The following is a 27,286-nucleotide window of genomic DNA, read 5'->3' on the forward strand; positions in this document are numbered from 1 at the left end:
GACACTTTGGGAGTATAAAACCAAAGGTCATGTGAGGTCAAAGGTCAGGTCAAATTACAAGTTGCTCCGATTGGGCAGTAATTCGGGGGAAATGAGCCCTCACACTTTGGGAGTATAAAACCACAAAGGTCATGTGAGGTCAAAGGTCAGGTCAAATTTGAAGTTGCTCCAATGAGGCTGTAAGTCGGGGAAATGATCCCTGACACTTTGGGAGTATAAAACCACAAAGGTCATGTGAGGTCAAAGGTCAGGTCAATTTTGAAGTTGCTCCAATGAGGCTGTAAGTCGGGGAAAATGATCCCTGACACTTTGGGAGTATAAAACCACAAAGGTCAAGTGAGGTCAAAGGTCAGGTCAATTTTGAAGTTGCTCCAATTAGGCTGTAAGTCGGGGAAAATGATCCCTGACACTTTGAGAGTATAAAACCACAAAGGTCAAGTGAGGTCAAAGGTCAGGTCAAATTTGAAGTTGCTCCAATTAGGCTGTAAGTCGGGGAAAATAATCCCTGACACTTTGGGAGTATAAAACCACAAAGGTCATGTGAGGTCAAAGGTCAGGTCAAATTACAAGTTGCTCCGATTGGGCTGTAACTCAGGGAAAATGATCCCTGACACTTGGGGAGTATAAAACCACAAAGGTCAAGTGAGGTCAAAGGTCAGGTCAAATTTGAAATTGCTCCAATTAGGCTGTAAGTCGGGGAAAATGATCCCTGACACTTGGGGAGTATAAAACCACAAAGGTCATGTGAGGTCAAAGGTCAGGTCAAATTTAAAGTTGCTCCAATTGGGCTGTAAGTCGGGGGAAATGATCCCTGACACTTGGGGAGTATAAAACCACAACGGTCATGTGAGGTCAAAGGTCAGGGCAAATTTGAAGTTGCTCCAATTGGGCTGTAAGTCGGGGAAATGATCCTGGGAAGTATTAAACCGCAAAGGTCATTCGAGGTCAAAGGTCAGGTCAAATTTAAAGTTGCTCTGATTGGGCTGCAATTCGGGGAAAATGATCCCTGACACTTGGGAGTATGAAACCGCAAAGGTCATGTGAGGTCAAAGGTCAGGTCAAATTTGAAGTTGGTCCAATTGGGCTGTAAGTCGGGGGAAATGATCCCTCACACTTGGGAAGTATTAAACCGCAAAGGTCATCCGAGGTCAAAGGTCAGGTAACATTTAAAGTTGCTCCGATCAGGCTGCAACTTGCGGCAAATGATCCCTAACACTTGGGGAGTGTAAAACCGAAAAGGTCATCCGAGGTCAAATTTAACGTTGCTCAGAATATGAAGCCGAAAAGGTCAACGTTGCACAGTATTGCTGCGTGATGATGTCATCACAGTCATACGCCTAACTTACCTCGTGCCCTTGCAAAGGGCACAGTTGCTCTAGTTCTTTCTTTCTTTCTTTCTTTCTTTCTCACAATTGACTACTAGTGCTACATCCGTGATCGGATGTGGACCAAACGCATAGCCAAGCCGTATTTGGGTAAGTGGCTACAAAAGTCTTAAAATGTTTTAATATCGGAGGTCATCCAGGGGGTCACAGGGGACAAAAATGGTCATTTTTGCCTCATATGTGCCGCACCCCATTATAATTAGGGGCAAAACATGGAGACATCTAGTCTAGTGTTTTGATAAACAAGCAATGGTTCTGCTGTCTGTGCTTCAAAACTCGTAAAACTTCGTCTGGATTCGTCTATTGCCAGGTGGTGAATGCCGTGCATTCTCTAAATTCAGTATATTTCCATCATCAACCGTGTGGAAAATGTCATACGGCCGGGCGGTTTCACAAGTTGTCGGCTCTATCATACCAGTCGCTGCCTGGCTATTGCAGCTGCAATCCATACACCCTTCATGCAAGACATGACTGGAATCGTCCACACAGGGAGTGAATATTACAAATGGAGTCACCCATTGAGGTAGGCCCATTCGAAATTCACACGCCCTGTGTGGGAGATTAAGATAATGTCTTCCGGAGAGGTTGTATGAATTTCAACTGGAACAGCCCAGTTGGGGTGTATGAAACCCAAGTGGGCGATTCACACAAAACAAACTGAGGTATGTTCAGATGCCAATTTTGTTACATATCTTGAGTGTAACTTGTGATGTGATGCCTGTATGCTAGATATAAACAGCTACATCATTTCCACTGATGGCTATAGGGTGTGGGTGTGTGTGGGGGGGGGGGTGATATCTTGGCTAAAACTGCATCACGCCTTCCCATGATGCATTTATGAAAATCAATAATCCCACTATATAGTTTCTACAGATGACGCAATGATGGTGAATAATGGGGTGAGGGGTAAGTAAAATGTTGAAATATGACCGCATTAAACCACAAAGGTCATGTGAGGTCAAAGGTCAGGTCAAATTTAAAGTTGCTCCGATTGGGCTGTGTAAGTCGGGGAAATGATCCCTGACACTTGTGGAGTATGAAACCGCAAAGGTCATGTGAGGTCAAAGGTCAGGTCAAATTACAAGTTGCTCCGATTGGGCTGTAACTCGGGGAAAATGATCCCTGACACTAAGGGAGTATAAAACCACAAAGGTCAAGTGAGGTCAAAGGTCAGGTCAAATTTAAAGTTGCTCCAATTGGGCTGTAAGTCGGGGAAAATGATCCCTGACACTTTGGGAGTATAAAACCACAAAGGTCAAGTGAGGTCAAAGGTCAGGTCAATTTTGAAGTTGCTCCAATTAGGCTGTAAGTCGGGGAAAATGATCCCTGACACTTTGGGAGTATAAAACCACAAAGGTCAAGTGAGGTCAAAGGTCAGGTCAAATTTGAAGTTGCTCCAATTAGGCTGTAAGTCGGGGAAAATGATCCCTGACACTTTGGGAGTATAAAACCACAAAGGTCATGTGAGGTCAAAGGTCAGGTCAAATTTGAAGTTGCTCAACTAGGCTGTAAGTCGGGAAAATGATCCCTGGCACTTTGGGAGTATAAAACCACAAAGGTCATGTGAGGTCAAAGGTCAGGTCAAATTTAAAGTTGCTCCAATTGGGCTGTAAGTCGGGGAAATGATCCCTGACACCTGGGGAGTATAAAACCACAAAGGTCAAGTGAGGTCAAAGGTTATGTCAAATTAGGAGTTGCTCCGATAGGGCTGTAATTCGCGGAAAATGATCCCTGACACTTTGGGAGTATAAAACCACAAAGGTCATGTGAGGTCAAAGGTCAGGTCAAATTTGAAGTTGCTCCAATGAGGCTGTAAGTCGGGAAAATGATCCCTGACACTTTGGGAGTATAAAACCACAAAGGTCAAGTGAGGTCAAAGGTCAGGTCAATTTTGAAGTTGCTCCAATTAGGCTGTAAGTCGGGGAAAATGATCCCTGACACTTTGGGAGTATAAAACCGCAAAGGTCAAGTGAGGTCAAAGGTCAGGTCAAATTTGAAGTTGCTCCAATTAGGTTGTAAGTCGGGGAAAATGATCCCTGACACTTTGGGAGTATAAAACCACAAAGGTCATGTGAGGTCAAAGGTCAGGTCAAATTACAAGTTGCTCCGATTGGGCTGTAACTCGGGGAAAATGATCTCTGACACTTAAGGAGTATAAAACCACAAAGGTCAAGTGAGGTCAAAGGTCAGGTCAAATTTGAAGTTGCTCCAATTAGGCTGTAAGTCGGGGAAAATGATCCCTGACACTTGGGGAGTATAAAACCACAAAGGTCATGTGAGGTCAAAGGTCAGGTCAAATTTAAAGTTGCTCTGATTGGGCTGCAATTGGGAAAATGATCCCTGACACTTGGGGAGTATGAAACCGCAAAGGTCATGTGAGGTCAAAGGTCAGGTCAAATTTGAAGTTGGTCCAATTGGGCTGTAAGTCGGGGAAATGATCCCTGACACTTGGGAAGTATTAAACCGCAAAAGGTCATCCGAGGTCAAAGGTCAGGTAAAATTTAAAGTTGCTCTGATTGGGCTGCAAGTCGGGGAAAATAATCCCTGACACTTGAGAAGTATGAAACTGGAAAGGTCATCCAAGTTCAAAGGTCAGGTCAAATTTAAAGTTGTCGATCAGGCTGCAACTTGCGGCAAATGATCCGTAACACTTGGGGAGTGTAAAACCGAAAAGGTCATCCGAGGTCAAATTTAACGTTGCTCAGAATATGAAACCGAAAAGGTCAACCGAAGACAAAGGTCGGGTCAAATTTAACGTTGCACAGTATTGCTGCTTGATGTCATCACAGTCATACGCCTAACTTACCTCGTGCCCTTGCAAAGGGCACAGTTGCTCTAGTCTTTCTTTCTTTCTTCTTCTGTCAACCATTACATTTGCTCTAGCACTCACACGCTTACATCGATTTTGACCTAACTTGGTCACAATGATCATTGACCGTGCCCTACATGTCACATGAAACTTGTGGGGTCAAAGGTCACGCAGAGGTCATAGGGGTCAAAAACGTGATTTCAACAAAAAATGCATCTTCTCCCACAACTTACGTATGACAGCGACGCCATTTGCACACATGAATTGTTATTACCCAGTGTCTATGTGGTGTACACAGATTTGGGGTCAAAGGTCATTAAGGGGTCACTTCCGGTATAAAACGAAATACATTCAAAAAATTTTATAAGTTACGATAGATTTTGAGACATCAGGAGCATCGTAAATGCTAGTTAAAATGGACCACATCCTAGCACTTATTATGCATGCATTATCCCAGTGGAGTTACATAACATTTAATCCATTCACTCAATACTATACTGAATACTTTTAGCAAATGTTGATGCCACAAAATGAACCATTCTGCCACTACAGTTTTTGCTCAATGATCCTCGAATACTATTGAATACTTAGAGTGTTGACGCCACAAAATGAACCATTCCGCCACTACAGTTTTTGCTCAATGATCCTCGAATACTACTGAATACTTGAGTACATGTTGACGCCACAAAATGAACCATTCTGCCACTACAGTTTTTGCTTAATGATCCTCGACTACTACTGAATACTTGAGTACATGTTGACGCCACAAAATGAACCATTCCGCCACTACAGTTTTTGCTCAGTGATCCTCGAATACTACTGAATACTTGAGTACATGTTGACGCCACAAAATGAACCATTCTGCCACTACAGTTTTTGCTCAATGATCCTCGAATACTACTGAATACTTGAGTACATGTTGACGCCACAAAATGAACCATTCCGCCACTACAGTTTTTGCTCAATGATCCTCGAATACTACTGAATACTTGAGTACATGTTGACGCCACAAAATGAACCATTCCGCCACTACAGTTTTTGCTCAATGATCCTCAAATACTACTGAATACTTAGAGTACATGTTGAAGCCACAAAATGAACCATTCTGCCACTACAGTTTTTGCTCAATGATCCTCGAATACTACTGAATACTTAGAGTACATGTTGACGCCACAAAATGAACCATTCCGCCACTACAGTTTTTGCTCAATGATCCTCGAATACTACTGAATACTTAGAGTACATGTTGACGCCACAAAATGAACCATTCTGCCACTACAGTTTTTGCTTGATGATCCTCGAATACTACTGAATACTTAGAGTACATGTTGACGCCACAAAATGAACCATTCTGCCACTACAGTTTTTGCTTGATGATCCTCGAATACTACTGAATACTTAGAGTACATGTTGACGCCACAAAATGAACCATTCCGCCACTACAGTTTTTGCTCAATGATCCTCGAATACTACTGAATGCTTAGAGTACATGTTGACGCCACAAAATGAAAATGAACCATTCTGCCGCTGCAATTTTAGCTCAATGATCATCAAATACTACTGAATACTTAGAGAACATGTTGACGCCACAAAATGAACCATTCTGCCGCTGCAATTTTAGTCAATGATCATCAAATACTACTGAATACATGTAGTACGTGTTGACGCCACAAAATGAACCACTCTGCCACTACAGATTTTGCTCGATGAGCACTGTTGAGTGCTTTACTTTGTCACTCAATGCTTTGCTGTACATTAGCAACTTTGCACTGATCAAGGAACACACTATATATTTGATGTGCAGTCTAAAATGCTATCATGAACTTTTTTTTTGGGTGGCAATCTTGCAACTGGATAGTTTTTGGGTGTCAATCTTGCAAGTTGAAAGTTTGATTTCTAGATGCTCTCTGCAGCCATTTCCAGTCATGTTTATACCAAAATCTTGATTCTTAAAAGTAATATAATGCTCTAAATTCTGTGTATGTATAATTAGTTAATTACCCACACTGCCTCCAGTGTTAAACCAGACCTGATCATTTGTCGTATCTCACTGTTGTTGTCCTCATCTGCTCTCTCTTCCAGATCGTGCTAACCGAGGTGTACTTTGACGGCTTCTACCGATCATTCCAGGATTCTATGCCATTGTCAGATATCCGTGATGGGGACAGTATATATGCCATTGAGACGCCGTACAACTCACAGAGTATAGGCAACGCAAACTCACGAGAGTTGGCACAATATATTCATGTACATTGCAGTAAACATGCCAGGGAGGTTGTTACATTAGTTATTATTAACCAATTAGGATTGGGACGAGCAGGGAGAAGGTGAGAAAGAAAAAAACAAGTGTAACCGAGTGTAAGATCATTTTACGTCCACTATTTGAGTGAAAAAGACCAACAAAGTTCACTTGGAGGAATTCCACCCTTAAAACGTGCAAGCTGGTTTACATGAAAGGGCCTCATTTTAAAAGTATTGCAATCCTGGCTATAGGCCTGAATGACAATTTTGTGATAGGCATTAATCTTGCATACTTTTTTTTTTTTACCAAAGTGTTTTGGCTTCTACAGAGAGTGAAAACAGAAGCAATGATTGTAAAGAAACTTTATAGTATGGTGTGTTGGAGATGTCAAGAAAACTGGTTGCTTAATAGATACACAACCTACCAAGGGTATCAAAACAAAGAAGCTGTGATGGCATATATTTTCTTATTTCATCCTTTTTTTTTCACTTTGAAATATCATGAACCATTGCTAATTTTGATAATGGTTTCAGTACCCAATGAAATGGACAAATTAAGTTTAAAGTGGGAAGAATTTTGTACAAATAAACATTTTATTTGAATAATGTCGCATACATAGTGATCAAAATACACAAAGTATGAAACAGAAAAACAAACATGTAGTAAACATGGGTATTATGATAGCAAGGAACATATTGAAGCATTTAAGATGATGTATGATGTATATCATTTCATCAATGTTCAGCTTACGTTAACTGTCAGCAACACACAGACATGTGATAATACTCAGCTTCTACTGATAGTAGTACCTGTATCATGTGTTTATTGACTGAGTATAGGTAAAACCAGTAGAGATGGGATGTGATAATTTAATGTCATAAAAGGTAGTTCACTTGTCTGGCATCATATGGAAATGCTTCAGATATGCAAGGGAGGTGTGTGTTTTGATGATATCTAATTGCAAACACATTTTGAATTGCTTCCTTTAAATGCTCAAATTATTCCACTTCATAAATTTTATTTGTTTGTTCATTCTTTCAGTTTTGTAGTTTTTCATTTATTAGTGCATTCTTTATTCATTCATTTATTCCTTCATTCTTTACTGCATTTATTCACTCATTCACTTGTGATATTTTCTTATTTAAATTTTTCTCTCTTTTTTATTTTTGCTTTCTGTCTTTCTTTCTCCTGGGTAAAACTTCAAAATTATTCAAGGAAGGAATCATTCTCTCATGTTCAGATAACACTCAAGTAGATCTTCAATGAGATCTTGGTGACCTAAAGATCTTGCATAGAGCATGCATTATGATGAAACCAGACAAGAATTGCCCTTACACACACTAACCTACCATATCAGCAGCCCACACTTCTGTTTATAAGTCACATATAATTCTCTGTATCTGTAAACTATCTAATGGGTCGTGTTTATTTTTACAATGCATTTTGCTTTCACAGATTTGGTCAGCCTCTGGCGTTTGAAGTTGACCGGAGTGTAACTCATCAGCAGCTGAAAATTGTACTACTTAAAGCTATGGGCTGTAGTCATGTGGACCAAGTACTATCTAGAGTAAGTTCAAATTGTATAATAAAGCTATAAGCTTTAATGTGGACCAATTACAAATCATGGGCCTGATGGCATGCACATACTCTATCTAAAAGGAATCCTGCTGCCAAGTTTATGTATTAGCCTATGTTTTAATGTAGGCAAACATAAGGGATCCCAAACTGTAGAAACATACAGAGAAGGTAACTTCACAAGGTAACTGTATGCTAGAGATAAAGGGCTTTCACATTACAACATGCAAACTAATTGCTAATTTTGCCTTGAATGGATCAGATACAGGTACATCTAACCTTTACCTAACAGCCCTTGTTGAACATACCGCATTATGTCTTGAATGTGCTATTCAAAGAAAACAACATGAATTCTAAGTAGAAAGGTAAGTGTAGCAGAAGCAGCCACAAATCGCTAATAAAACATGTGATTGATAAGCAGCGACTGACTGCCACTGTGCCATAGACTTGATAAAGCAGTAGTGATCGAAAAACAACAACTAACTGTCTCAGTACAAATCATACCGCCTGCCATAAGGATGCATCAGTCTTGTGTGTCCTAATAAATAAGCCTATTTGGCGAGCACCAACTGTATATTTAGTTTTCAATTGGAAAGTCAGTGTGCTTAAATTCCTATGTTGGCAAGTGAATCAGGAGTGCCCTTGTTCAGACCATAATATAAATAAACATTACATTTTAAGTGTGTTACTTTGCCTGGTTTACTGTATAGAATATCAGTCAACAAATCAGTCTGTATGGTGTGAATCTCAAACAACATTGTGCAATAATAACATCTGGTAATGTAATATTTGTATAAAGCATAGTTTTAATTTAAATTATCTTACATAACGTCTGTGGCAAAGCCAAGCATTGCAATCCTATAACAGGGCTGAAATGACAAGAGATAAAAAGTGCATGCAGATTTCCTTAGTATATTAATGAATTTCACAAATGGTAAATACCAAATAAAGCTTTTGTTGTTTAGGGTAGCTTCATCTAGTTATGTACCCCAAATGACAGGCATGACAAAATGTTAAGATAAACCAAATTTCCTACTATATCCTCCATATGCTATGTGTTTCTTTAAATTAGTATAGTTTACGTGAAAGGAGCTTCCTGATTCCTACTTTTTATCCATCAAATTGTATGGTTTTGTATTGTTTCGTTGTTAGGGAACAGAAAAACAAAGCAATATGGTATATTTTCTTGTATAGGGTCCTATCCTGAGAAAGGGCTTGGTATATGGTATTTAGGAAATTGTGGCCTAACAGTTGGGATACTCGCCTTTGGTGCATGTAATCTCGGGTTCAAGTCCTGTGTGCAGAGAGTCACAACTATTATACATGTATATCACAAGTCAGTTTCAAAAAGAGTAGGGTGTTTACCCCTGACTGTCACAGTCTGTATTGGTGCTATTTGGATATTCACAATCTAGTACAGACAATAAGTACAGACTGTGCGTAGAAAGGCTGCAGCATGAAGGAAGTGATCTGATTCTGATATTCACCAAAAACAGTGGCACTTTGTAAAGCGCCATATAAATGCTTGTAATACGAGTTAATAAAGAGAATAAATATTGTTGTGAACAAAACACTGATGGTCCGTATTTTATATTACAGGGACCTATTCTTAGGATAGGAATAGTGGCCGATACCAAAGGAACCAGAAGTTATTTATTACAAGAAGATACAAGACCACTCTATAATGGATCTGTCAGCAGGTAAGGTTTTTTTGAAAATAACATAAAAACCAGCAAACACTCATCAAACTATAGGTTATGTTTTCTCCATTTCCATTAAGCCTTGTAAAGTAACCCTGACACACCCTTAAGAGAGACCTTTTACAGGATACAGAAGAGCTGACAACTTGTGAATCTACTGAATCAGAAGAACCCAAAAGCATTCAAATGCAAAACAGAAATCCTGCGTAAAATCTGAAGTGAAGAATGTCCTTATTCCAAATGCATTAAAATTTGCAACCAAACTTAAAAGAGAAAGACAAAATAAGAGCTAGGTACTCTTGTACACCTGCCAAATAGGACATGCTGTATTATAAAATATGTAGGTTATAAGGCATGTCTCAATTAGACTCCTTGAGCAGAATATATCAGACATTCAAATCAAGTTGAGATACAGCAGAAAGGAATGTTCCATTACTTCCTAGGTTAGGGAGATGAATAAAGCACTCTGCTTGCATGGCATCAGAGTTAAAAATTATCAAACAATTTCCTGAAATTTGTTAAATTAATATGGATGTAAACATAAATTACACTTTTAAAAAATCAAATAAAACACACATAAGCATGATAGGAGATGAAAATAACAAGTTGAGCCTCAAAAACACACTTTTTTGTTCAGGCTCTACCCTACCTCCACTGTCTATCCATTAAGAGGTTTCCACTATTAAATTGCATTTTAGTCTTATTAAATTTCAAAAGAAACCCATCATATTTTTTGCAACCGATACAACAAGCACATAGCTTAAAAGCATACTAAGTGTACTTGATAACCTAGTTTATTCATCATTTGCAAATCAACTGTGCTCTCATTATTTGAGTTGATCTTCAAATAGTAGTTGATGTATGTAGGACGCATTGGCACCGGTTGATGACAGCGATATCAGAGGTCAAGTTTGTCTGACAACAAGCTCTTGACCCATTGATATGTATGCAAATTGTACATAAAGGTGTGGCATTTGCATAATATTTGGGAAGGTTTTACTGATGCTTACACAGATGGAAACAGACTTATGATGCTATGTAGGTTGGTGCATCTAGCCTGACTCCAGCTCCTTGCAACGGATATCCATCCAGTGTCACTTATTCCAAACCCATTACATCCAATTACCGAATATCCAGTGTTAAAGCTATTCCTGCAGTCACAGTGAAGTTGCTAATTACTTGGTGAATTTGGGAAGTTTTCCCTGAACCACAACAGCTCATTGTCCTGCATCACAGTTCCCAGATCAGATGCTGCTAGGCCAGTGAACAGCACGAAAAGATAATTTACATTGTTTGGGTTTTTTTTTTTGCCTATAGATACAGTTTTTATTAATTCAATTTTTTTTAGATTAACTCTTGATTATTGGCCAGGGAGACATGGCTGAGGCTGCTCCCTTCCTCCTCACAGTGACATGTTATGTGATAATAGAACGATTCTGATGTCCATTACACCATGCACTTTATTGCAAGAGTCTGACCAAGTCAGATGTATCAAACATTTGATATGTACATCTTCCTCAGTCAGAGTTCCGTCCCTTCTCACCATGTGCAAGCACTCTCCTAGACCAAGTTGTTGGGGCACTAAAATCAAGTGAATTGAATCCACATTCTTGCTATCATAAATATATTTATACATACATTTATACACAGCAATTAAATGTGCTCTAATTCCATGTAGAGAGATTTAAACTAGGTGAATGAATATAGGTATTGGTTACATGGGATGTTGTTAACATCACATTAATGTATATTTTATTATCTCATCTATCATCATACTTTATTTTGATCTAGGGTAATGGTATAATACTTAATTTCATCTCAAATTTGGTTCATATTTGGCTCATCACAGTACTTAGCAAATCATATGCGCTAATCTTACACGTGTACAGGATGATGAGCACCAATGTCATTACCTCAGTTCTCATTATACTTAACATGCATAAATAGTAATGTGCATTCAATTGTGTTTAAAAGGTACAGTTATTTCCTTAATTGATTTGAGTTCACTTGTAACTCAACCACCAAGCACGATATGAAGCATTTTCATGAAATTAGGAAATGTATGTTCTGCACATTAAACAGATTAATATAGTATATTTTGTTTGATGCAAATAAGATGTAAGGTATTCATCATACTTCAATTTCTATTTTCTTTGTATCTAATTGGTTTTACAATTATCAATGTAGTCAATGAGCTAAAATGATTATAAATATGGAAAAACAGTGGCATGATCGATGGGAATTACTTGCATTTACGGCCCTAGCTGCGTACGGTACAGTATAACTATACTTGGAAGTTCAACTGCTTTTGAGAGATGTACTTATTGGAAAAAGAAGAGAGTGTTTCAAATGTGTTCTGATGTTTTGTATTGACTTCCCAGCCTCTAATTTGCATATTTGCACAATTAATTAGCTAATTTGCATAAATGATCAGTGTACTATGCCCTACTCAGTTTAAACTATGCTTAAGAGCATTTTCAGAATGCCTGATGATCCACTTAAACTTGTGATTTAAGACAAAGGTTGATTTGTTACAACTTTATAAGTACAAACATGATTTGTGCCCAAGGAGTGCTCTTCCAGCAACGATACTGATTTCTGCTATCAGTCTGCTACACTATAGCTACATTTAGTAATGAAATAATAAACATGTTGGAACCATGTTGTAACATCACTTAGGTGTTTGTTACACACTTTGACTTCCTATCACAAGTAGGCTGGCTGTCAGGCAGTAGTCTATGTACAGCCTGCCTGGCTTTATTATCATGATACCTACCTCACTAGTAGTAATATGATGCCAGACAACACTACTCGTTGAATTTTGATGAGGTATGCTCTCTCTGGCAACATTAGATGAAGAGCACAGTAATGTAATGTACCCCTAAGCATGTATGTTACAACATATGTAGGAATATTCACACAAGACTCTTTGATCTAGATCGATACACATCTATCTATAGCTAGTCCTGTTGTTTCTATGAGTGATGCAGCAAGGGTAGTCTTGATCCCAGCTGGCTTGTGTTACTTCATCCCTAAACAAACCATCTGGTGAATCCCTCTAAATATGCCTCTTCTGATTGGCTTCATGGCTTTAATAAGCTGACATATTTTCTGTTCAGTTTGAATCTAATATGATCGTAGGCACTCTTTATGGTACAATTTCGATTTCCGGGTTTCTAATTGCGGCCACTTTAAGCTTTGATACTTTAGAAAACTATGTCCAATCAGTGATTGCTATAATTTTAAAGAATGTAGCCAGATGGTTTGGAGCAAAGGAGCACAAACCAGCTTGGACTAAGACTACAGCAAGAGTAGGTCTGGGTTTTTGCACTCATATGAAAGTGGCATGCAAGTGCTCCAGGCACTAACAACCGAGGGGGTTTTCGGAGACGGACTTTCTCAGTGACAGATCCTTTACAAAAAAATTGGATATTGTGGTTGCAAACATTTAAAATTTTGATCTATTTTCAGTAAAATCTTACAAAATATTGATGTTTTACTTGTTGCAAGTAGATAAGACCTGTTCAACAGAAACAAAAATGGGTAATTGGGAGAGGGTTTTTAATGTTAAAAAGGTCTTTGGGCACCAGACTTTGGAAATGTGGGTCTTTTGGTGAAAAGTTGTACAAATTTGGGGTTTTCAACAGTAGGGGGTGTTTTTGAGCGGGGGAAAAGTTTTCCTCCTTCATTTCCTCGTCTCAGTCATGGAGCTCCAATAATTCCATCACATTTTATCATGGGTTTTTTTTTTCCAATTTGGAGGTAGATATTTTCTTCATGATTCATTTTTGACTCATAGTAAAAAAAAAAAAGAAGCTTATCACATATGACTACCAACAAGGGGAATCCAACCTGGACTCAAGCCTCTCAAAAGGAGCCCAAGAACACACATGCTTTCTATTTAATACATTTTAAACTAATTGCCTTTGGAGGACTATTTTGGTATTCACCTGTAGTGAAGACAGAGCATGTATAGCTGAAAAGAGCCTCTGCACTATCCACAAGCAATCTACTGTCTATGCTGATGGTGGGCAGTTTGTGCTTGCTGTTTGAGCATCACAAACCAAGGGAACTTAACATGTTCTAAACCTTGTAAGGCTAGTATAGGCCTATCTCTATGTGTATCAGTGGCTCTCTGCTCATCTGAACAGGCATATTTTCTGCAAAATATACAGTCGTTTTGAAATCAAAACAAACAGTCATATATATTAAAAGGTAGACAGCCTGTCACCTTTCTTGTCTTACTATTGACATGTGAATCAAGAACATTTTTCACTCAGCACTGCTTTGCAAACAGATTGTGAATGCAGTGATATGAGAAACCAGTCCTAATGAATGACGGCCCAAACTTAATTGTTGATATGCTCCATAGGTAGTGGCAGGAAGCAAGTCGGAAGCAAAAGATTTTGATGTATCGCCTATATGTGGCTGCACTTTGATGTGGTATGATAAACTTATCAAATGTCTCTCTAACATTACTTTGTATTTCACACTAATGCTGAAAACTGCAATACACAGTTTCCTCAGGATTGTTGCTGCTTGTTGGTATTCTAATCCATAACCCTTTTAAAACCTCAAAATTCATTAGTAATATCATGGATATGGCAGGGGTTATTGGCTTATCAATGCATGCATGGTTATCACAGGCTTTACCATGGTGTGTACTTTGTCTACAGTGCTGTATTCATTCCACAAGATGCTTAAGGTTAGCAACTATTCTAAACTGTTGCAATTTGGTAGTTCACAGCATCTTGCGAATGGTAGTGAGCTTTGGCAAAAATTGCTGTGATCATTTCATAGTGAGTGTGTAGAAGAATTCAAATATCACTGATATACTTTTGTGGGTTCTGTGGTTCTTGAGTTATGTTGTAACGAGGGCTGAAACAACAACACTTTTGTAAAATGTACATAACTCATTAACATCAATACCGGGCGGCGGGCGTTTATTTTTTACATTGTTAAATAGTCATCAATCACCATCTGATAGTATATATTTAGTTACTCACAGTTAGTGTACCCTAAAAAAATGGTGTCCAGATATATTTATTTTAATTTTATTTATTACACTTTATCACTGGCACAGAATTACAAAATAAATATATAATATTGCACATAAGTTACATCAAAAATTACACAATATTATGAAAGGAACAATATTTGTTTTAAAAAGTCCAGTGAATGGCTGGAGCGAACAGGTGCCAGGCACCTCTAAGACCGCCCCACCAAATCCAAAAAGAAGGGAAGGGTCTGTTTACCAATGGCATCAAATGGCGACCGTCAGCAAATAAAATACAATTTTGAAGTCAGAATTACATCAAACGTTGTGTTTTAAAGGCATTTGCAGGTGGTTATTGATAAGTATTTTTAATATCTATACATCTGCCCACTATGAAATAGTATCATCATTAAATTTTAGCACACATTTTCAATATTTTTAAGGCTCAATTTCACACATGCATGCATTTATAGTCACTCAATAGGTAAGCTTAAAGGAAGTATTTTGACAGTATTGGATGGGTGGTTAATAATATCACATTTTACTTGTTGTAAAGTTGCTGAATGGGCACTTATAGGGGTATGGGTGGCTAACAGAACAAATGCAGTACTGATGTTTATAAAGTTGCTTAATATGCACCTGTGTAAAATGTGACATGATGTAGCTGTGGAATTGCTGCATCTTTGAGGTCCTTCTCCAGGAAGGGCTTAATTTGCAGTTTTAGTTCAAAAACCCTATCTAGCAATAATATACGAGGGGCAGTTAGTATGGGCAGTTAGTATGTTTTAAGAGTTGACTCGTGACGTCATATGTGGATTGTTTTCATGGCATTTCTCAATGATTACATAAACACTGTACCTTTGTCTTTCAAACAACACATAATAAGACATATTTGACCACGCATTTTAAATAAACTAAAACCTTTACAGCCAAACAAACATGGTTTAATGAACTGGTAGTCTGTATTCTATTACTGTTCCAAAAGGCAGCATTCTCCATTCTTTAATTCCCGAGAAAATATAGAAAATACAACAATACCTCATTTCAGCCTCTTATTTACCTTAACAAAAATGCCTCAATTTCACCAGGTGACTCTAGACCATTGATTTTATGCTAATGCTGTTACGTAATCATGTGTGTGATAGAATTTTTACATGTGTTGTTTGAAAGACAAAGGTACAGTGTTTATGTAATCATTGAGAAATGCCATGAAAATGATCCACAAATGACGTCACGAGTCAACTCTTAAAACATACTGACTGCCCCTCGTATAATGTCAAAAATATAATGTATGGAAGATTTCAGTGAGTCCTTTTTGGACACTTCATTTTGTTCACAATTCCTGTATTCAGATTATTTTGTTTGATTATAATTTCAAAAAAGAAAATGAAAGTCATGTTTAATTTCCCACACAGTGAACTGTTTGATGATTAGAGTACACCTAACACTAAACGTAACTACTCATTGCTTGTAAGTCGTTCAATAAAAAAAATCTGAATATACATTGTTTTATCAAAGCTGTCTTCTTGACATCTATTTGTGAAAATTGAGCAAGAAATGAAGGAGATCTCCATCAGAAAGTTCGTTATCATCCAGGTCTAAAATGACACTTGATAATAAGATTGTCAATGGGAATATCATGACATATAATTCGCTGTCGTAGTGCACGTTAGTAACTAATGGTTACTGCTCCAAGTCTGGGCGCATACACCTGTTCCGAATTTTGATATGCCATAGGCTTTGTGTTGTGATCATTTCGATCAGTGGTTCGTAACAAAGAAAGCATGATCCAGTTGACCTAGCAACGGTCATATTCTAATGTGACTACGACAGCAAATATGCTATGTGTGCATGCATGAACAGACACTTCCTGTGTTGTAGGATCCCTATTGAAAGTCTCATCAAGTGTCACTTTTGGTTTGGACAAAAATGGACTTTATTGGTCCCTAATTTCTTACTCAATTTTCACAAATGGGGTGTCAAATTAAAGAAGACAGTCTTCAGCAACGTGTAAGTTGTGTATACTGATATTGGACTCTTGTCATTTTTTGACATTTGCTTTAAAAAAAAAAGTTGCCCTTTTCAGAGTCTTGATTAGCAGCGACAGAGCTTACGACACCATCACAGCATCTTCATCCATCGGGTGGTCATGAGACCAGAGGATTGTAAACATCACTATGCTGAATAACTTTTAAAGCAAAAGACAGTCTTCCGTAACAAATTTTTTTTTTCAGAATTTTTTTTTGTGTGTATAGGTATTTTATTAAGCATCTCGTAGCCTTTTGATCAAATTGCATGTAAATTCTCAATGATAGAAACACTTAAAAGGTATTAGACATTTTAACATTGCACATTTTAAAGTACATCAAATTGTTATGTAGTCATTATTGAATGAGTTAAGAGCAATGGCAGGTTATAAAGCCGGCCGAGTAGTTTTTGTGCTAGGTGTATACATGGAACCTTCATTTACTCCAATGCAGGTCATGTTTGCAGGCAGTACTAGTTCAAGCCACTGTAATTCAAGTCATTTATAGCCAAGTATCTCCTCATTATCATTTCTAACCAACACAATTCTATTACTCCTGTCTTTGATTAAAAAGAACGACCCCCTATAAGACTATATTGTTCTATATTTAGACTTGTTATCATTTGGGGTGTATGATGGCTTCATTTGTGATTGAAGGTGTTTTCTTTTGTATGCATCGTTGAGGATCATAAACAGACCACGGAGGACATGGATCTGTCACGTTTGTTAGACATACTACACATCATGACACCGCTGTAGGACTTTTTAATAATCTATCTGTCAGTCCAGATTATTTTATCGCTGATTTCTCTGCCACTGGGGAATACTGTTAATCATATTATTTTCGCAGGTTATTATTTTTGTGATCTTGTGTAGCGCAGCTTAAATCATGAAATTAGATTACAGCAAAGTAATTTGAATCATAGTCTTTGAATGAATACTTGCACAAGCAAAACGTGTATCTTTGTAAATTTTTATTTCTTTCATGGCTTTCAGTGAAATAAAAATCTTAAAATTTAAATCTTTCACAATATCTGAGCAGGGTTATCTTACAGCATCAGGCAGTGGGCGTAGGTATGGCTCGTTTTCTAGTATTCAAATTTGATATTAAAATATGAAATTAATTTGTTTCCAGGAATGCATTAAATAGTAATTGATCATTTGTGCTGTGGAATGTCTGAAGGCTAACATATAGAAGTGGTTATTATTTTGAACTTGGTGGGATTATTATGCAAATTAGTAACAGTAAGAATTTAAAAGGAACGCTCTGTGTTGATTGTGTTTATTTGCTTTTATTTATTTATTTATTTACTCATTCATTCGTTTAATTACTCATTTGTTAATTTAATTTGTTCATTCATTCATTCATTCATTCATTCATCTATTTATATTTATCCTTTTGATTGGATTTCTTTGGGTTTTGACAACCGTGGATAACCCAAGGAAGCCTCTATTGAAGCTTATTTCCATTGGGGTCCATTTGAACACCGGGACGGGTTGGGAACAGGCAGGTTTTCAAAACTAGCTGCAAAATACATGTACAGGTATGGCTCTAAATGAACTGAATTTAATCTACAGATGTTGGCAATTACAGATAATTTTATAATTTTTTTCCTCAAGTCAATATCCCAGCAAATCTCCACCACTGGGAATTGAACCGGGGACCTCATGCACTAAGGGCAAGTATCCTAACCATTAGGCCACACTCTCTCAGCTGGTGATGATGCAATTGCTGCTGTGACAAATATACTCAGCATTGCTGATGCTGATGATGACAATGTCAGTGGGTGTAACATCAACTTGCAAAAGTGATGATGATGGTGATGATGATGAGAAGGGGGAGGGCAAGGTTGACCATGACCATGACACTGATTGTAAAAATCAATTACTGCTGGCACTGCTGCCAAAACAAATTTGAAATACAATTAACATATTATTATTGAACTCCTAGGCTACTGATGCTAGTTTTGTTCACAGAGCTTCATGGTAGAGTCAAATATCAAATTTGGTTGGGACAGGATTTGCAGCATGTACCTTCTCTTTCCAAAGGAAAGAGTGCTCTCATACCCTAATCAGAATGAGCCATAGAGGGGGGATCTGATTTGAGTCTGTAGTATGTTAACAAGTAGACTCAGAGCCCATACTCAAAAGATGAGTGCACTACTTTGCCTACCTTTTGCTAAGATTGAGAACCTTGTTTTTTCAGGAAAAGAAAGTGGCACAGCATTTGTACCAATGTGTATAAGGTTAATTCAACATTCTGAGAGAACAGTGCATTGCAGAAAATACTCAGCTATGCTGCACCAAGTTCCTCTTATCCTATTTTGTGTTGGGTTGTACCATTCATGTCTTTGGGGGAGATATTCTTACATAAATATTATGATAGTAAAGAGTAACAAATGAAGCCCCCAAAGTACCTACCTCTTTGACTCTCCAGTTATGGCCTTTCATTGCAAAAGGGGACAAGTTCTTGAAAAGTGGAATTCTTGTGCTCATGTAATTATTACATGCATGTTTTACTTCCATGTAAAATTCTTAAGCTTGGTTCTTTCAATTTCTTAATCTGTCTGAATCTGCATTTTCTTCTCTCTCTCTCTCTGCCCTTTATTTTCTCCCTCTGTGCTTTTCTACCCATTATATTTCATTTTCTTGTTCTTTTTTCACTTTGCTTCCTCTTTCTCCTACTCTCATTCTTTTTCCTCTCTCTCTCTTTCTCTCTACCTCGCCAAACCGTAATAGTGGGGACATGGCCAAAAATTTGCAAAAACATTTGGTCCCCAGAACATACTAACCATAGGTCCTAGAGTTTTTTGGATGTCTCTAGTCGATAGAGTGCCCCTATTTCTATTTGATTTATCCTCTCTCACCCCTGATATATGCTTTCTTAAGAAGTTCAGAGACCACATTTAGTGCAGTCTAGTACCTTTCACCTACTTTCTGCAGCCATCTACAGGGCATGAATTTTAAAAAACAGCAGGTGTGCTACAAATCGCACTCCTGGAAATAGTCAGGCGAGCTACAGGTGTGCTGTTAATTGCACTCGGTGAGGATTTTAGGTGTGCTATCATTTGCACTCGGTAAGAAGTTTAGGTGGGCTATTTGAATTATTGCACTTGATATTCAGATAAGAAGCATTGGTGTTGAATGTGGGACTACAATGTACAGAAAGACAGGGAAGGGAGAAAGAAAGAAAAAGAAAGAAAAAAAGAAAAGGAGAAAAAAGGGAAGGGAGAAAGAAAAGGAAAAAAAGGAAAGAAAAAAGGAAAGAAAAAAAACCAAGGGCCTAAATAAAACATAAATACACTGCTTAAATACATAAAATTATTTATTATTTCGTACATAATCATAAACCCCATAGCCCCTCCCCCAACAATTACTATGCAAACCACGCCCGTAAAACATGTTTACTATATTCACCCATTGCCAAATTCGTACTACACAAAGTGCCACTTCACTCACTTTTTGCGCAAGGCACCCCTCCAATCTCATCTATTAAACCAAACATTTTTATGTACAAAAAACTACATTTATTCACCGTGTGCACAATTTAACTCACCGTTAAACTCTGTTAGTTAGATATTTGGAGAGTAGTTTCGAAAAATCAGTTCGAAATCGCCACTTTCAAATTCACTAGAAAGTCGTCAAAATTTGCCGCGAACAAGTGCCAATCATGTGTGTTGGTACCCATGCGCAATGGAGCTTCAGTTTTCACTAGACTTGAAACCTACGGCATGGAAACACCGTGGTTATCAGCGAATCGCAAATTGCCCTTTTATTGTTGACCTGCTTGTGAACTACGACCTGACAGTAAAACATGTGACTTTTTTAATTACGTTATAGGAACACGGTCATCAGTACTATTTTCGTTACATATTTTATGCATGTGAAGAATATTACGGGGACGAATTTGAAGGCTGAATTTGAAGGCTGCAACTTTGGAAACTCCTTCAGGTGACAAGGTGCGCTATAAATCGCACTCGGTAAAGTGATTTAAGGTGGGCTCTATGCGCGCGATCGCACTCGCGCGCCTTAAAATGCATGGCCTGCATCTACAATCTCTCGCTCACTCTCTATACACGTAAAACAACAGGATACGTGGGGACCCCTAACTATAGTCCCCAGTCTTTAAAACGGTGTTTTCTCATTTCTCTGGCATACCATAATTGTGGGGACTTTGTGATGTCCCCATTTTGTAAAAAGGACCCCACTAATACAGTGGGAAGCACCAGGCATATCCCCACAATTACAGTTGGATGAGAGCTCTCTTTCTTCCTTTCCTCTCTCTTGTACCTCTATCACTCTCTCTTTCTCTCTCCTCTCTCTCTCTCTTACACACACAGATGAAAACCACACCCACCCATCACCCCTATCTACATAATCACCAGCAAAATTATATGGCAGTACACTTCGACCATTTTATTTTATCACCTTAATGTGGACATATAAGTAGACAGTTAGGGTTGTGACCACCGAGTGTGGACTCTACTTGCACCTTCAACTCGCATACAGTGTTTATAATGCATTTTTATGCTGTTTACGATCTAGTAACATTGTTCAGAACTCAGGGATGTCGGCATTTCCTGTGTGTCTGCAGTTGCACAGATATATTGTGTTTTGCCAGTGTATACAAATGCCGATACACCCACACATATCTCCTCCCCCATAACCCACGCACCCCTACCTGTATGCCCTCAACTGGGGATATCCCCAGTTGGTGATGTAGTTCCCTAATTGCATGTGTGTGTGTGTCAAACATCCTCAGTTGATAGGCAAAAGTTCACAAATGAGACCATTTGCAAGCCAACTGGGGATATTACCCCTATACCCTTTCTAAGTGTTTTAACACACACAAACAGACCCAGTTGCATAACTTTAAAACACTGAATGGAACCAGGGATATCCCCCATTTGACTGTGTACCCCAAATTTGTCTCTGTTCATATCCCTGGTTGAATAGAGAAAACAAGTACACTTTCACTCACTCTTGGTCTCTTTCAGCACGAATTGATCACTCCCTGAGCCTCAGTATCTTGAAATAATTCAAAGATACATCTCTTTGCCAAAAAAAGAACTGTTACTATGGCATCTAACCGCAGAGCATAAGTGTGAGTAGCAAGGTTCTCTTAGGGCTTACATTTGAAGAAACTGCTTGACTAAATTGAGATAAACATGATTCAGTACAACTCCCTTAGGTGCTTGCACAAATACCAGTATATCTACCTGTATTCACTAGGCAGGTTGGTTGACCTGTGTTTTGTGTTAAATGCCACATTATGTGACCTATTCTTTTAGTGATTTGAAGTGAGACTTGTACTTGGATGATATTTGGCTCTTGCTATTTTGATATCATGGTTCTTTGATCACAATTTTGTTTTGTGTCTGCTTATTTGTAGGAATACAAACATGTATATATTTCCCCTACAGTAAGAAGTATTCAATTTCCCTACCAGTAAGAAGTATTCAATTTATATTAAACATGTATGTTTTTCTATGTGAATGTTTTACACAGGCAGGCATATTTGTAGGTTCAGATGAAGATTTTTATATAAGTTATTATATTTCTTAAAAATAGTCATTGTTTCCAAACAGTAGTTGGATATTGGATTCTTACACTCACTGTGATGCAGTCATGGTGCATGTATGTGCTGTCTACAGTAGACAGCATAAACCATGTTATGAATTGGAGGTAAATCATGCTATATATACCATGATATCAAATCAAGAATATCTAGATAGCATTACAATAATAATGCAATCAATATAAAGTGTAAAGTATAAAATCACTGAATGTGCCTGCGATATGGGCAAGGGCTTAGCCAGCCAGCCGTGTGGGCCGTGATTTATGTAGCCACATTCAAAATAACATGGGCATTGGGCAATTTCCTATATCAAATGTCAATTTTTTATTCCAGAAAAAATTGGTAAAAATGAGGCTTCATATTGTCACAATATTACCAAAGAATAGATAGAAATTAGCCATAGATTGCACCAGAGGGCATCTAAAAATCAAAGGATCCTTAACTTAAACGGGCTCTGGACTCCGGGCGCAAGGACTTCACGCTGTATGCTTTAGCAACAACACCACATATATTACCAAAAAGTTACCCAACTTTTTTTACACACCCAATTCACTATATCTTCACTATAAGATCTTGGATATGGGTCCCCGCTATTTTGTCAACTTGATCTGAGGGCAGATTTTCCACCTCCACAAATATATTACTTGTATGGACATCACCTGTGAATATTGTGTAACAACTCCTTTCTCTGCAGTAACAGTGGTTGTTTTTAATCAATTCATTTTGTTTTTTCATTTTCTTATTCAGAATGCTACAGACATCAAGAACTGGTGGAGGTCCTCCTCATATCAAAGCAATTGTAGAGTGGGAACATGATATCAGGTTTACGTAAGTAACTCCATCTTCTTAACCCTTACTCCCTTTCTGTGTTTTTTTTTGTCCAAGTGGAAGGAGAGAAGGAAAGAAGGAAGGAAGATAGAAAGAAATGAAAAGAACTATGTTGTTTTCACTGGTGCAGTTTTAGAGCACCAACACGAGCTCAAGCCAAGTTACACGCCCGACAGAAATTTTACAAGTCCAAATTTTTGTCAGAAATAATGCTAAAATAAATGTGATAGATGAAAGTCTTGTAAGTTTAATACATGTATCAGTTTAGTGTTAACCATTTAGATGTGAGACCTGTTTGTGACTTGTTCTTTATGAACAAGTTTCTTTTTGACCTGGGGGGGAGTAGGGTTTGAAAACATTTCTTGAAGTATAGTGAATCCAGCATCTTTTGATGATAAATTAAGTTTATGGTACAAACGCGCAAAGCACAAAATTTTTTGCCATATTGAAGCTAAATTGTGAATTATGGTCCACTGATACCAAAATCTCCATTTTGATGTAGAAAAAGTCACTGGAGGCTATCATTATCCGAAAATATGTCTGAAATTGTTCAATAAATGTTACACAATTTCGCTATTTCTTGGAGATATGTATTCTATTCTAACAAATAATAAAATTAACCCAAAACTGTGCTAAAAATAAACTTCATACGAAAGATGAAAATTTGATATGCACTAATGTTTTTTTGTTACATGCATCTATTTTTCAGTCTGTCATAGTATATTTTTGGCTAACATTAACAAATTATATTATAAAATTAACCCAAAACTGCTCAAATTAAAGTTCTTACGAAAGATGAAAATTTAATATGCACTAATGTTTTGTAATATACATCTATTTTTAAGTCTGTCATAGTGTATTTTTGGCTAACAAATTATAAAATTAACCCAAAACTGCTCAAAATAAACTTCTTACGAAAGATGAAAATTTAATATGCACTAATGTTTTGTAACATGCATCTATTTTTAAGTCTGTCGTAGTATATTTATAGCATTATTTTCCACACCTGACAGTGATTTGTTGATTATACATTATCAAAAATCACATCAGCGGAATGCTGCAGCACTTTACACATGTCAAATTATAATATTTATTGGTAAAATATTTACAAAAATGTGCAATATTCAGAGTTCTGACCAGGTTCCATTTTTTAGATGTGCAGTATATATTGAATTTAATATAGTTGTCGCCATAGTTCAATAATAAACAACCAATCTTTACAATCATTTTGTTTTTGATGCAGCAAAATGTTTAAATATGGCAACAACACAAGTTCTTTTCCAAGATGGTGGCTATCTCTTTGCATTCAAACCATGAAATTACAAATATGCAAAAGAAGATATTTCACTTCATCACAAATGAGATTACTGGTCAAAATCTCCAGCGATAAGATCTTCATTTCTATATCAAATTTATTTTGTGCTATATCATATAGTAAAAATGACAAGGTAGATCAGATTGAGTGAGATTTTTTTCCTCTCCAAAGAGACGCGCATCCTCAGGGGGATTATCCAGACTATAGTGTGTTCGGCTTATAATTGGCCAAGACTCATAACATCATGGATTGATATAGAATCATTAAATTGGCATGCACACAATTGGGTGGAGCAGCTACCCTTGCTGTACATTGTGTAATTCTTTTGGTCGGGTCACAAAGGGGAAATAGCCTTGTAAACCAATGTGCGCATGTGCAGTTCCCCTTTCTCGAGCTGGTTGCTATGCGCACGTTTGTGCAAAGGGGATGAAGGGGACAATGTTCCCGGATGTCCGACCGAGTGAATGCATGACAGGAGTGTGCTTATTTGAATCTACAGGAATGTAAGTTGCAGGCTTGTAGCTAGAGAATTTTTAGTGCCAGGTGGTATTTTTCGTAAAATTGACAATATTATTGAAAATTGCCTAAATTTGGCCAAATTCTATGTGATTTTGCAATTTATGACACTTGAGTGCTGGGTGCTAGAGCATAAATTGTTTATCAGTGGTGGGCTCTAAATCTGAGTGCCGGGCTCTGCCGCCCGCCGTAGCTACATCTCTGGTTGTTTGGATTTTATTGATGTGCACAGTAAGAATAATCGCATAATTTTTGCCATTTATAAGTCAAACAAAGTATAGGTCTGGTCCACCTACATGTTCCATATCTAGATGTTTTAAATAGAAATTAAATCTCTTTAGGGGATAAGTCTGGGCATTTATGAGATAAAAAGAAAATGAACCTACACTACACTGTACTGTAATGGGATGGGATGAGATGAGACATGATGGGAGGGGAGAGTATGCAAGGGGCATTGTAGGTTTGATGCAGTGCACTATTCATCACCAAGTTTTTTCTTTTCTTATGGTGTGCTTATGTGTCTCACCAAAAATCTAACTTAAAACAAATTAAGAATATCTTAGTAATATGTTATGTAAAATTTAATCAAAATAAAACGATTACAACCTTGTGCAGAAAAAACCACAATGTACAAGTGGCATAGAGTGTTACAGAATTACCTGCCTGTGCAAATCATTAGCCCCTGAGTACAACATGGACTTGCATTATGTATACATGTCGCTATGAACACGGCAGAGTGCCGAATACGCAAAATTTCTGTTCTGAGTAAACAGCATTTGAAAATCTTGGTACCATTCCATTGGTCCTTCTAAAAATTTAGAACATTCGTGAGCATTCATTTGAAATGTATATTATAGAAGTGAATGTACACGAATTATTGGCAATACTTGCATGTTCTGAAATAATCGATATATCCCTCTAAACGCGTTTTAACAGCTATTCGGCTTTATGCTGTATCCAAATGTCTCAATCACTGCTGCGCAGCAGAGAGAGGTCGAATACGCATTCAACTACGTGTAAACCAAAGCACGATTTATGATTTGGGGCATTTGTGTAGAAATTACTGGTTGTCCTAAGGCTATGTAGACTTAACTTGCTATATAAGTTATAAATAGTCATCCCTGTAATATTTAGCAAACACTGAGGATTTTAAAGCAAAATAACAATATTGGCCTATATTTTATGCATGATTTTCCGGGATTTTTCCAATTTCACGGGCGCCAAGACTCACATTATTAAACCACAGCAATAGCATGTGGGGGAATGTTTGTAATTATTTTGGTATCACTGGGTAGAAGATACCTACAGCTATACGTTGGTATCAAATATATTAGTATAGGACATGGTCATATAGAAAATTCGGGTTTCCGCTATACAATACTATAGATCAACATGATTTGTACAGCTAAGTATACGATTCGTCTCTCTGTCGAATTCATTTATCGCACTCAGGCGCGATTCGTCCAAATCAAAATTTCAATAGCTACGCCGGTGTGCAAGATTTACCATTAATTTTTGGTGGAAATAAAAGATAACCTGAAATATAATCATAAGCATACAAAAACTGAATTTGCTCAACATTCTCGATTCGTCACTCTGCCGAATTCATAACGATGTAATTGTTGAACTATAAACTCAGTACAACTTAACCCCTTGACAACTATGGTCATTCTTACAGCCTGTCTGATTGGATGATTATGCGTTATCGGAATGACCAACGAAAATACAGCTTCTATATTTTTAAGCTCAATCTTTTTCAGCCGTGCAAGTGATTCTTACCACATTCGTGATTGGCTCAATAAATCAGATATAGCCTTCTTGTAGCCAATCAGCAGGGAGGTTTCATGGGGCTAATATGTAGAGCTGCATACTTTTCTTTTCAGACTAGTGTTGTCTTAAATTATTATGCACAGTCCTTAGATGTTGGGGAATTAGAAGTAAGAAAATGGAAATACGGGAATAAAGGAAATAAAAGCCTATACATAACAAAACAAGAAACAAAGCAAAAGAAGAACATGAAGAAAAAATAAATGAGAACTGCCTGTGATAGGCTAGAAAATCTATGGAAACAAATGTGACTTTAGAACCCTCTTGAAAATACCCACTGATTGTGATTCCCTGATACCAATTGGCAGTCTATTCCAGGTGCGAGGCGCAACATAAGAGAAGGTCCTGCGTTCAGCTGACATGAGTGTTTTGATTGTGTTGTGCTCTGTCAGGAGGGTGGTATCAGCAGCAGAACGCAGGCCTGCACGCGCAGGGCAGTGCAGGAAAACACAATCAGACAGGTACTCAGGCACACTCTTGGTGAGGCAT

The 27,286-nt window shown here is 37.7% G+C and overlaps 1 protein-coding gene across 1 annotated transcript in view; it reads left to right on the top strand.

The window, feature by feature from the left end:
• The window catches only part of LOC140144503 (ubiquitin carboxyl-terminal hydrolase 43-like), a 120,938-nt gene that overhangs the window by 77,132 nt on the left and 16,520 nt on the right, over window positions 1-27,286 (top strand). Inside the window, 4 exon segments of the mRNA XM_072166314.1 lie at window positions 6,277-6,521; window positions 7,892-8,003; window positions 9,611-9,711; window positions 23,059-23,139. Of these exon segments, the coding sequence (XP_072022415.1) occupies window positions 6,277-6,521; window positions 7,892-8,003; window positions 9,611-9,711; window positions 23,059-23,139 (539 nt within the window).

Source organism: Amphiura filiformis, unplaced genomic scaffold, assembly GCF_039555335.1.
Source record: "Amphiura filiformis unplaced genomic scaffold, Afil_fr2py scaffold_59, whole genome shotgun sequence".
In the NCBI taxonomy this organism is placed as follows: Eukaryota; Metazoa; Echinodermata; class Ophiuroidea; order Amphilepidida; family Amphiuridae; genus Amphiura; species Amphiura filiformis.